The sequence below is a fragment of the Colossoma macropomum genome, unplaced genomic scaffold (genome assembly GCF_904425465.1).
Source record: "Colossoma macropomum unplaced genomic scaffold, Colossoma_macropomum, whole genome shotgun sequence".
In the NCBI taxonomy this organism is placed as follows: Eukaryota; Metazoa; Chordata; class Actinopteri; order Characiformes; family Serrasalmidae; genus Colossoma; species Colossoma macropomum.
In genome coordinates, this window is record NW_023494784.1 from 8418260 (window position 1) to 8430969 (window position 12710).

Consider the following 12710-nt stretch of genomic DNA (forward strand, 5'->3'; position numbering starts at 1 on the left):
CTGTGAGTACGGATTTCAGTCAGATGGGAAACAGCTCTCTGGCAGAGTTACTGTAGAACTGCTACAAGGTAAAATACATCTGTTACAAGCTTCAAATATCCAATGGTCAAAAAATGTTAATGTGCATCACCGTTAGCTTAGTGCCATCATACTACTAAAATCTCATCATCAGGTTAGTAGAAATTACAGTCGAGGTGTATTTTCTTCATTTTAGACAGAAGTTTTGACATTTATGGCTCAAACTGAAGGTCCAGCTCTGATGGTCATGGGTCGGCACTGTTAAGCTTTGACAAATCTATAATGAAAATATGCTCATTTGTATTGAACAGTTGAAAAAAGCTAGTCGTCTCCAAACGATTGACGACCCCCGTACTCACACTACAAAAAATAATATCTTGTTAAGTGAAATGATCTTAAATCTAGTTACAATATCTAATATTTCCCATGAGATGGGTGTGCACAGATAAGATTATCTAGCTTATTTCTAAACATTATTTACTTGTTCTAGGTAATTTTATTAAGCAAAATGATCTCACTAAAGTGGCAGATAATGTTGCTGGTCTCAAGCACATTTCTCAAAACAAGCATAATTATCTGCCAATATAGTGAGATCATTTTACTTAACAAAATTACTGAAAACAAGTAAAAATGTCCAGAAATAAGTTAAATAATCTTAAAGTAAGCTTACAACAATCTCAATAGGAGAAATATTAGATTTATTGACTATATTTAAGATAATTTTACTTGACAAAATGTTATTTTTTGCAGTGCAGATAAGCCTCAGAGGGTGGAGCAGCTGGAGGATTTGAGGGTGGATGGGTGTTTCTCCTGTAGCTGTTACTGTTGCTGTGGGACGTTTCTGCTGTAGCTGTAGGATGTTGCTGCAGTAGTGCAAGGTTGGCTAGACCCCTGTGTTTAAGTGGGAGCGGATGGTGTGGATAGAGTGGGGGGGGGGTTTCTGCAGTAGTGTGTGGCGGATGCAGGGGCGACGTTGAGCTGATCTCAGTGCACGGCTTCATCAGTGTTCGCTCAGACTTTACTTTCACAGCACTCCTCCTCTTCGGCCGCTGCGGAGGGAAACCAAAAACATTCAGCCACACAGCGACTAATGCAGCTAACTCACAGTTACTGGCCTAAAGGTCGATTAAATTGATCAGATGTATAGTCGTATGCCAAAGTTTGGACGCCCCTGATCAATTAACATGTTTTGTTGACAATGAAAACACTTCTGTATATTTTAATGCACAGTTCCTGTTACTACAACAAACACTGTCACTGTAAAGTATTTCATATTTCACATTTTCCAATATGATAAACCCGAGTAAACAAAATGCACTAAAATGAACAAAATCAGCAGCATTTTTAATTTTATTCTTTATTTATTTTCACTTAAAACAATTTACAGAAAAGTAATCAGATTGGGGTGTTTAAACTTTTGCATACAAAAATAAACAAAATGTTCCTTTTTTCATGATGTTATTGGTAATAAGCTTTATAATATAATATCACATACAAGAAATATCAATGCTCAAAACTCCACCAACATATATACACCATATGGGTCCAGCTCCCCCCATGACCCAGAAGGATAAGATATGTATATGTATATGTATATACACACACACACATATATACACACATACATACACACACACACACACACACACACACACACACACATACATATATATATATATATACACACACACATATACATACATACATACATACATATATACATACATATATACATACATATATATATATACATATATATACACTTGGTATAGATGGATGGAGCTCAGGAGAGAGTGAAGCAGTGTGTGCATCTTCAGTAAAACTCACCTTCTCCTCTCCATCACCATGGTCACGCCGGCGGCTCTCTTGCCACTACGGGAGATCGCCGTGGTGATACTGCAGCCAGGAGCTCATTCACAATCTCCTGTCTGATCTCCTCAGCGAGACTCTGCTTTATCTGTGAATACCAGAGATAAAACAGCGGCCATCAGACTGCAGCTCTACTGATAATGAAAATGCAGTTTTACTGCAGAGACATGATGGAACTATAAACAAAACTATAAATTAATCACATTATGAATCCTACTTAACGTTCTTAAACATACCATTCGAAATGTATTAATAGTAGAGGTGGGACACGTGATGATACTTATCCTTATGGTAATAATTTAGGTCACAATATGCTTTTCTGAGTTAATCATGGATATTAGTGCTCAAAGAACATGGAACAATTGCATATTTCATTACAAAGACATCACAATTAGTCCTGTTTTATTAGGTTTAGTGCAGCGCAGGATGTAAACCGTTCAATAAAAATCACTGTATTCATAGATATTGTTAGTCTGTTTTTTAATGTGAGACCACTGCAGCTTTTTTGACAGATCAAACTTGAGAAAAACTAGATATCATTATGCATATCATGTATCATGAAATATCATGAAGCTAGATTTTTGCTGTATTGTCCACGTCAAATTAATAACAGACCTCTGAAGGTGTGGTGTCTTATTATTGTTCTCTATGGGGAAAATTAATGGAGTTTTGGAAAAATCGCTGCTGTGACGAACAAAAATGCCCCAAAGCCGATATGTTTTGCCGTACCCATGTATCTTATTTTTCAGATCTTCTGACATGAGGCCGTTAAGAAGTACTCCACAATGGACTGACATCATAAGACTGACCACACCAAAATATCGCACCCAAACCAGCAAGCTTCGTCAAATGTAGTGATTAAGAAGGTTTGACAGATTAAGGCCACAGTTTGAATAATTGGTGTCACCATGTAATAGTGCTGAGGTTTAACAGTAGACTTGCTTTCATATGACATCTTTCAGAAGCGTTTGCTTTCTAGGAGCATATAAATAAATGATAAATGATCTCTTAATGCAGCGGATCCAGTGACACGGGACAAAAAGTATCGGCTTTGGGGCATTTTTTTAGTTTCTCGCAACAGCTATGAACTTTGAAAGCCCCATAATTTTGCACTATAGAGAAAACCATCAGAGTTCCTAATACGGGGATGACGAATGATTTAAGAATGACTTCAGAGGTCTGTACACTACACAGATACCACACAGCCCTTCTAATGAGTACATTTAGCTACTTTAAGGTCAGCCATTGCTGACACAGGTGTTCATTTGAACACATACAACTTGTCCAATCTCCATAGAAAAGCACTGACCAATAGAATGGGACACTCTAGAGCAGCTGCACATGAGCTTAAGGTCACCATGTCCAATGCCACGCGTGGCCTAGAGGGGTCTAAAGCCCCTCAGCATTGGGCTGTGGAGCAGTAAAACTCTGTTCTCTGGAGTGATGGAGCTCCATCCAGTACCTTTGGGATGAGCTGGAGATCCAGAACTGATCATCCATCATCAGTACCTGACCTCACTAATGCTCAATCAAATCCTCACAGCAATGTTCCAACATCTAGTGTAAAGCCTTCCCAGAACAGTAGAGGCTGTTACTGCAGCAAAGAGGGACAAACTCACTATTAATACCCTTCATTTCAGAAGAAACGCTGGAGGAGCAGGTGTCCACAAACTTTTGGACATATAGACTACGAGAAGTAAAAACTGCTGAACAGATATAAGACTGATTTACAGAGAGAGAGAGAGAGAGAGAGAGAGAGAGAGAGAGTAGGGGAGGAACAGAATGTAGGGAGATGTGTCAAACACACTGATGAGGAACATCTAACGCACAACACACACAGTCCTGCCAATTCATTAGTTTAAACTGACCTCACAGGCTCCAATGTTAGCCAGTACTCTAAGGGGAAAGGACTACTCCATTCCAGCTTCTCTGTAAAAGCAGGCCAAGCTCTTAAATCAGCCTGAGCTGATGAATGATATTTCACAAGCTAATCAGTCAAACGTTACCCTGTCACCTCGTTCGTCACCACAGAGCGAGAACCTTTCCAACACGGCGCCAAGAACACAGTAAAACTCTGTTCAGAGGAGTGAAAACTGCGCAGAACTGAGGGGAAATGAAGGGAAACAGTGAGTACTGCTGTGAAGGACGTACTCTCAAATGACATGAAAAGTACCAGAAACATTTTCACCAGAGCCGCCTGGGAGCAAAACATACACTCATTCCAGATCAGTCTCTCAGTCAGTTATTCCCGAGGTAGCACAGTCCCAAATACTGATACAAAAACATTCTGAAAGCTACAGTCTCCTCCCAAAGTATTGTGACAATAAGGTCAATTATTTTGTTTTTGTTATATACTGAAGACATTTGGGTCTGAGATCAACATAAATGTAAGACGACAGATCAGAATTTCAAAATTTCCTGATATTCATATCTAGCTGTGATAAACAACTTAAAACAGAGCACCTTTTGTTTAAACCCCACCCATTTTTCAAGGTAGCAACAATACTGGAACATGTGACTGACAGGTGTTTCTCTCTGCCCAGAGGTGCCCTGTTACAATGACAGTTTAAACAATTAATAACCCTGAATGTCCACTCTTGGTCTGAGCCCTGGGTTTTGAATGTGAGGACTGCATTTGTTGTGAAAAAGGATAAACCAGCATGAAGGCCAGAGAGCTGTCTATGGGAGAAAAGCAAGCCATTTTCGGGCTGAGAAAAGAGGGAAAAATCGATCACACTATACAAACATTGGGCACAGCCAATACAACAAAGAAAGAAACCACCGGTGTTCTAACAACCAGACATCACGCAGGTCGGCTAAGGTAAACAACATCAGTTGATGACAGAAAGATTGCAGAAGAAAAACCCAAAATCAACAGTCAGTTACATCACCAACAACATACACAGAGCGAGATATCAAAAGCGAGGATCTGCTCATGATCCAAAACATACGAGCTCACAGGTAAAGCATGGTGGAGGTAGTGTCATGGCTTGGGCTGCTTCTAGACTAATCTCACTAATCTTTTTTGATGATGGCCACAGCAGGGTGAATTCAGAAGTCTACAGAAACTTCTGTTTGACAATTTACAGAGAAATTAATCCAATCTAATCAGGAGGAACTTCATCATGCAGCTAGGCAGTTACCCAAAACTGTCAACACAACAAAAGACTTCAATAGGGAGTAAAAGTGGAAGGTTTTAGACTGGTCAAGTGAATCACCAGACCTGAACCTGATTGAGCATGCATTACACCTCCTGAAGAGGGGGCTGATGGGAGAAACTGCTTAAAACAAACAACTAAAAGAGGCTGTAGTAAAAGCTTGGAAAAGCATAACAAAAGAAGAACGCAACAGTTTGGTGACGTCAGCGGGTCACCGGCTCGATGCGGTTATTGCGAGCAAGGGAACTGCAGCCAAATATTAAGCGTTATTTACTTTAATTCACTTTCAGACCATTTGTTCCTATACTTTGGTTTACCTAAAACTGGTTGGTCTGACGCCAAAGGTGTTTAACACATCTAGATGAAAATATCTTGAAATAAAAGCTGAAATTCTGATTTCTTGTCTCATATTTATCTTTTGATCTCAAACCCAAATGTCTTCAGCGTACTGGCCTTTCAGAGGAGACAGTGGGTGTACAAATGTTTGACAGGGGGCTAAATGGCTTTGACTGTTTCACTGCACTATAAAAGAAAAAATTGCTTTGAACTTTAAACGATGCCACTGTGGTGGAGGGACATTGAAGGGAAACTGCAGAAAGCATGATGCTGCAATTAGCTTATTATTAACTACAGAAATCATGGTCAGCTGGAGCCCTGCTGTAAGGTAATAAACAGAAAAGAAGGAGGAAAGTGAAGGAATCTCACCTCCTGGATGAGCTGCTGCAGGTGAGCGTTTCCCCCTCTTCTCTCGTCCTGAAACTGAATATCTTCACTAGTTGTGCTCGCCTGGTCCTCTTGAGAGAAGACGCTAAAACTCCCTCTCTGACCTCTGCCCTCGGACGGATTAGGGCTCATGGTCTGCTCTTGGCTTTCTGCTGGTGGAGGCTGACCGAGCCCCACTCCAGGCCTCCGAGGGACAGTGGGGGTGATGCTGACGGAGGCACGGTACAGGCCTCCTCTCTGTGGGGAAGGACAGTAGTGGTCAGAATTTCTGGTGGATCTGGATGGACTTTCAGCTCTGGATGAGCGGCCGGAGATGGGGGTGGCAGATCCATCGTAACCCAGCTCAGACTGAAGATACAGCTGCTCCCGCAAGAGGTCGGTCATCTGAGGAGACAGGAAACATATAAACGCATGCTTTTTTATATAATGTCAGGATTATTGGTCAAAAATATGTATTTTATATATTGTGACTGTCAGAACAAAACCCTGTAACTCCATTTTTGTTGTTTCAGTACTTGATATAAGTTGCAAACACCTTTATGTTAACTTATAAGAACTTATAAGGACATTTTTTCTTCCATTTTGGAGATACAACGTTTTGGTTTTCCTAGTCTGACCATTCAAAACATTCACACACTTCCAAGCTGAAGCCCAGCTGCAACGTGCTGTATGTTGCTATGATAGAAGCCACAATTGTAGTCCTCATTTAAATGGCTTTTAAAGTGAAACCATCAGCACCTTCAGTACACTACACTGGACAGCGTTAGTGGGAGACCTATGTATAAATCAACAAGTAGCAAACTAACAAAAGCAACAACTTGGTGGAGCTCCAGTTCCCTCTGATAGCCTCCACTGTAACAAGAATCCACCAGATTGAATGAGACTGTTTTAGGCATCTAAGCACATTGAACAATTTAGAACAAATGCAAGTAAACATGAATACAGAAAAAAAGTAACAAGCATATGTATTTTGAAAAATGTTGATAATGATGATAACTTGTGAGCTAGTTTGAAGAGCAAAGTTTGGTTCCAGATTTCACCTCATTGTTGACTACACTACTTATCACTACTTACTGTATTAATGTTATTTATATTCATTCTAATATTAGTATTTATTTTGAGCAAATAGACACCCAACATACTGCCCATATAATTAACTAATTAATAATTATTTCTAATTTTTAAGGTGCGTGCAATACTGTATATCGCTTCTGTCGGACCAAAACCTTGAAAATGACTCCAACTCTCAAAGGATAACAAAATCTCCAAAATGATAGAAAAAAAAAACATGCTTGACTTTTAATGTAAGTCAATGGAACCAGACTCAGCCCCCCCCCCCACCAAGTCATTTTGGGCCGTTTCTTTTGGTCCATTCATCATGAAAAACAACAAAAATGGAGATACAAGGTTTTGTTCTGATAAGAGTTATATTTACACACACACACACACACACACACACACACACACACACACAAAACACACTACACACACTCAATGGTAGGAACTGATCCCACTGTACGTCAGTGATAAAACTGTTCGTTCTATGAAAATCACATGATTTTTATGCTCTCATTCATGCTTTATACTTACATGTGGTAAGCACCTATATGTAATAATAATAATAATAATAATAATAATAAGCCTCAAATAGTCTCTGTTGGAAGAAAACCTTGCATCTATATTTTTGCCATTTTTCAATTGTTTTACATAATTTGAAAACACCAGCTACTCTTTACAATGTGTGAATGTGTCATGATGAACAAACAAATAAAAATGCTTCAAAACTGCTTGGAATAAAATCTTTACACGCACGCAAAGTTTTATACAAAAAGAAATGGTTTTACTTTTTCAGTTTTTTTAAAAAATGAAACATTTACTCTGGTATTTCCTACAAAATTTAGACAAACAAACACACATACACACACATACACACACATATTCTCGCACACAGCTATCTCTGAAAGGTGAGGTGAACATGAAGCCGCCCTAAGAGGTCCAATCGCTCGGAGAGAGAGCAGAATGAGTGAGTGTGGGAGTGTGTGATGATAACTCACCGGCTCCATGGCCCTGAGAGCAGAAGAGCTGGACAGACTGTCCATGCTGTGACCTCTCATCATGCCCTGTGGGGGGGACATATGCCACTCAGTGAAATGAACACTGTAAAACGACCTGTATCACTTTCTCATTTTCACATATCAATCATTCAGGTGCTTTCTGTGACTGCTTTAAACGCTGAATGGAGAAAAACAGTAAGACATCAGTCTGGCAGAAAATCTTGCTTTCCTCTCAAATGTTAATGGCTAATTAAGGCTAATGAAGCTAATAAGCAATGGAAGCTTACACCACAAATTAGCATCAAACCATGTTCAGTGATCTGTAATAGATATTGCTCTTTAATGTTTGCTAGCTAAGGCGCTGGATCGATGTTTAGGGCTTCAATCGGGCCTGGAATTTTAGTCAAAGCCTGAATACAGCCTGAGAATTTTCAGCTCGAGCCCAACAAAGTTCTGAATGTACCAGATCCTAACCACATCAAAGTGTCCAAACCTGACCTGAGCATAATTCTGGCCCGCTGGCCCACCCTGGCCCAAAGGCTTTGTTCACACAGCAGGTAAAAATGGCCCAAATCCGATCTTTTCCTTTAGATGTGTGTCAGTGTGAGCAGCAACAAACACAATCTGACATTTTGAATTCCGATTTGAGACGCTTTCATATGTGGTACTGAAATCCAATCTGTATGAATTCATGCAACTTTTACGTCAATCCAACTCGACATTCGTCATAATTTCGCGCTGCTGAGATCTCAAACATTTAGGCTGATGTTTCTGTACAAGAAATTAGAAGACACTTATCAAAACCCTCCGTGTTTGAAGAGCTTTTGAAAGAAAGGGTCGTAGGCGGCCGCAGGAGACCGAGGCTGCAGCATCAAGGAAAAGTCTGAAAACAAAAAGAATCCGAGGACGCGAGCCAAAGAAGTGGCCGCGCCCTTTTTACGGCGAGCTCGAACACATTCTGGGTGATGAGCCCAACTGTGAGTCAGTGAAGCTTCATGATGGCTCCTGTGATGCTGGTGAAGATGAAACTGAGCGACTGGCGTTCGCTGGCAGTCGTGATTGTTTACATCTGGATGAGTGCGCCATGCGGGTCAGTTTAGGAGCTGATCTGTCCAGACTAATGTCACATATAGGTCACATTTAAAGGATAATGTGAACAGCAAAACAAAAAAGTTGGATCTGGTGAGAAAATCAGATTTGGGCCACTTTTACCAGCTGTGTAGCCAAAGCACCGAATTTTAACAATAGTGAAGGCTAACATACCGTGTAGTGACAGTAATAGATGTCATTAGATCATGGATAATTCAAATGGAAAATATATATATCATATCATAAAATAATCAGCTGTCTGAAATGAAGGTTAAAGTCCATTTTAATAAATTTATTCATCAATTAATGCTGTCAAACAACTTCCCAAACATTTTTTATCTGGATAAGCTTTGCATACTGTGTTGTTCTCTGTTTAATCCTTTAGCTCTATTTCTTTACAAATAAAATGTTTCATATCATATAATGAACATATTAAAAATCATAGACGTGTTCTTTTGGCTGTATTACACTACTTTAGCGTTTTGCTTCACCGTTTTATTTTTGTCTGTTTTCTTAAGGCCTTGAGTGGATGACTCCAGCGTTCCACAACAAAGGGCGTTTTAGGGTAATGAAAATAGGAATAAAGAATAAAGTAAGGAGAAAAGCTAAAACAGGGAGAAATGGAGGGTAAAATCAGTGGGAGGTGGGCTGTGAGAACACAAATGTCAAACTGAAACCCGACACATATTTGATAAATAACGCCTGAACCCAACCAAACCCAACATCAGCAGTGATTTTAAATCCAGGTTAAAATATTTTTCTTTTCATGTGCCTTTTTTTTAATTAATCTTTAAGAGTTGCACTTTATTCTTACTGCATTTTACCTTTAATAAGCTAATTTTAATAACACTTAAGCCCTTTCCCTTAAAATGTTTTTTTTTATTTTGCTTTTATGTTCTTTGTACTTAGCTTTAATAAACTATTGCACTTTGTATATTTTTAGCACTTTATTTTTTTATTTTTCACTCTTGAGTCGTTATTTTTTCTTCTGATGCTCCTTTTGCTTTTATTTATGTGAAGCACACTGAATTGTCTTTGTGTATGAAATGTTCTACATAAATAAACTTGCCTTGTCTAAAGATAAAAGATCCTGAACCAGCCCCCCTCGCCCCCCTCCCCCCACAACGACCTCAGTCCTAATATATCAGCAGGTGGGTCCCATCAGGGTTGGACAAATATTTTAAGCTTTAGCTGGATTTGTATTGTTGTAACTCCAGGTACTGACCAGCGGGTGGCGGCAGAGGCGGGACGACGACGACGAGCGCAGCTGGTCACTGAGGGTCAGGAGTCGATCCTCCACCTGCAGTTCCAGCTCCTGCAGCTCCTGTCTGACTGCAGTTCTCAGCCTCTGCAGCTGCTCTGCCTCCCTTCTGACAAATAAACAAACAAACGTAAACAAACAGAGGAAACAGAAAAGCAGAGACAGAGAGATTCTCCAAATGCTTCTTAAAGAGTCAACTTGAAGAGTTAAGCTTAATCATGGTGTAGTTGCCACAGACAACAGACACTACCGATCACTGTTGTCAGTATCGTCAGTATTGTCAATAAACAGTATTGATGAATCACACAGCTCTTCAGTTTCACATGAAGAAACATGTACTTTTACATTGTTTTCCAAATAGATTTTTTTGTTTAATCTGCCAAATCTAAATCTCTGGTCATCTCTGGACATGTGCACTGCTGAGAAAGTCCACTGGGCTGTAGGCGTGTTTAACTCTAATTCTGTCAGTTATAAAGCAAAAGATCCAGAGAGAGTTTTCTCAAAGAATTAGCTCAAATTCATAGCAAAATGCAGGTAATAACAAGAACAGCATGGAAGTAGTATAAGTAGTATATACACATATACATACAAAAATGCAGATGATATAATACATATAACAGATTAATGAGAATGTGAAAACAATGTGATTTCCATAGAGTGAACACAGTTTTATCAGTTCCTACCATTGTGCGTATATCACTGCTGTCACAACAAAACCTTGTATCTCCATTTTTGTTGTTTTTTGGTTTTTGACATAATTTGAGAACGTCCGTTAGTCTTTACATTGTATGTAAATTTGATGATGAATAGACAGAAAGAAACGGCCCAAAATTACTTGGAAAAAAGTCTGGTTCCATTGACTTACATTAAAAGTAAAGTAGGTTTTTCCTTCTCCTGTAAAGTTACCATTTTGGAGGTTTTGTTCCAACAGCAGCGATATATACACACACATAAGAATTAGCACCAGAGTAAGAAACACACAACACACAAATCATGTGCAAATGTGCACATTTTGGTGTCAGAATAGCGCCCCCTCTCATCACTGTGCTGTATATGCTTGTAGTGGTGAGACAGATTAGATGTGATAATGTCACAGAGTGTCAGTCCAAAGTCTGTGAGACCAGAGTTCAGAGATTTATATGAACCAATTAAAACAAATGGCAAAAAGTCAGACGTGGACTCTGAGTGTAAACCACACGTAAATGTAATCTATTATTTAACTATGTAACTGCATAATTAATACAACATAGTCGATAAAAGCACGAAGAACTGAACAGCGTGAACAACAACTCCTCTACAAATGAACTAAATCTGCTGATTAGACTAAAGCAAGCAGCGTTCAGCTGTGATGCTGCATAGAACTGGAACAACCTGCTAAAAGATCTCAGATGAGCTTCAAATGCAGTGATTTTAAATCCAGGTTAAAATATTTTTCTTTTCATGTGCCTTTTTTTTAATTAATCTGTAAGAGTCGCACTTTATTCTTACTGCATTTTACCTTTAATAAGCTAATTTTAATAACACTTAAGCCCTTTCCCTTAAAATGTTTTTTTTTTTATTTTGCTTTTATGCTCTTTGTACTTAGCTTTAATAAACTATTGCACTTTGTATATTTTTAGCACTTTATATTTTATTTTTCACTCTTGAGTCGTTATTTTTTCTTCTGATGCTCCTTTTGCTTTTATTTATGTGAAGCACACTGAATTGTCTTTGTGTATGAAATGTTCTACATAAATAAACTTGCCTTGTCTAAAGGTAAAAGATCCTGAACCAGCCCCCCTCGCCCCCCTCCCCCCACAACGACCTCAGTCCTAAAGTCTGCTGTCTTTACCTCTCTTCAGGACTGAAGTGCTGGTAGACCGTGGACTGCTGCCTCATCAGCGCCAGCTCCAGGTCCATCATCTGAGTCCTGAAGACATTCAGACTCCTGCGCCGCATCTGGAGCTCCTGTGGGAAGAGAGAAGACAAATGCAATGAGGGAGGGGTCAGGAAAAGACCATAACTAAGAGTGTTATTGATATTAAGTGAGTTATTGATATTAAGTATACGTGTAAGATTTTGGGCTCTATTTTCATGCCAGTGCAAGTGAAATCTTGTGGTATAATGCTGGCACATTACCAATTTCAGAGAGGAACCCTCAGGGCCTTCTAGGGTTCTCCGGAAAACTAACGATTTTCTAGCAATTTCTGGGAACTAAAAAATTACGTGTCTATAAATTTTAGAAATGTTTAGTCAACAGAATCACAGAATGAGGCTTGCCTTTAAACTCTGCAGGTATGCACAAGATAGGTGTTTCTAATAAAGTGGCCACTGAGTGGAAGTACAAGGTGGGTGTTTCTAATAAAGTGGCCAGTTAGTGGAAACACAAGGTACATTTTTCTAATAAAATGGCCAGTTAGAGGAAGCATAAGGTAGGTGTTTCTAATAAAGTGGCCAGCGAGTGGAAGCACAAGGTGGGTGTTTCCAATAAAGAGGCCAGTGAGTGGAAGCACAAGGTGGGTGTTTCTAATAAAATGGTCAGTGAGTGGAAGCACAAGG

At 39.4% G+C, this 12710-nt stretch overlaps 1 protein-coding gene across 4 annotated transcripts in view; it reads right to left on the reverse strand.

Annotated features, from left to right (window-relative positions):
- Window positions 1-657: 657 nt before the first annotated feature.
- The window catches only part of itprid2 (ITPR interacting domain containing 2), a 109463-nt gene continuing 97410 nt past the window's right edge, over window positions 658-12710 (reverse strand). For all 4 annotated transcript variants that reach the window (XM_036577205.1, XM_036577215.1, XM_036577231.1 and 1 more), the window contains 6 exons: window positions 12004-12119; window positions 10137-10281; window positions 7823-7888; window positions 5751-6152; window positions 1846-1975; window positions 658-1067 (listed from right to left, as the gene is read on the reverse strand). In XM_036577205.1, the coding sequence (XP_036433098.1) occupies window positions 1868-1975; window positions 5751-6152; window positions 7823-7888; window positions 10137-10281; window positions 12004-12119 (837 nt within the window). In that variant the 3' untranslated portion in view covers window positions 658-1067; window positions 1846-1867. The remainder of the gene's footprint in view (window positions 1068-1845; window positions 1976-5750; window positions 6153-7822; window positions 7889-10136; window positions 10282-12003; window positions 12120-12710) is intronic.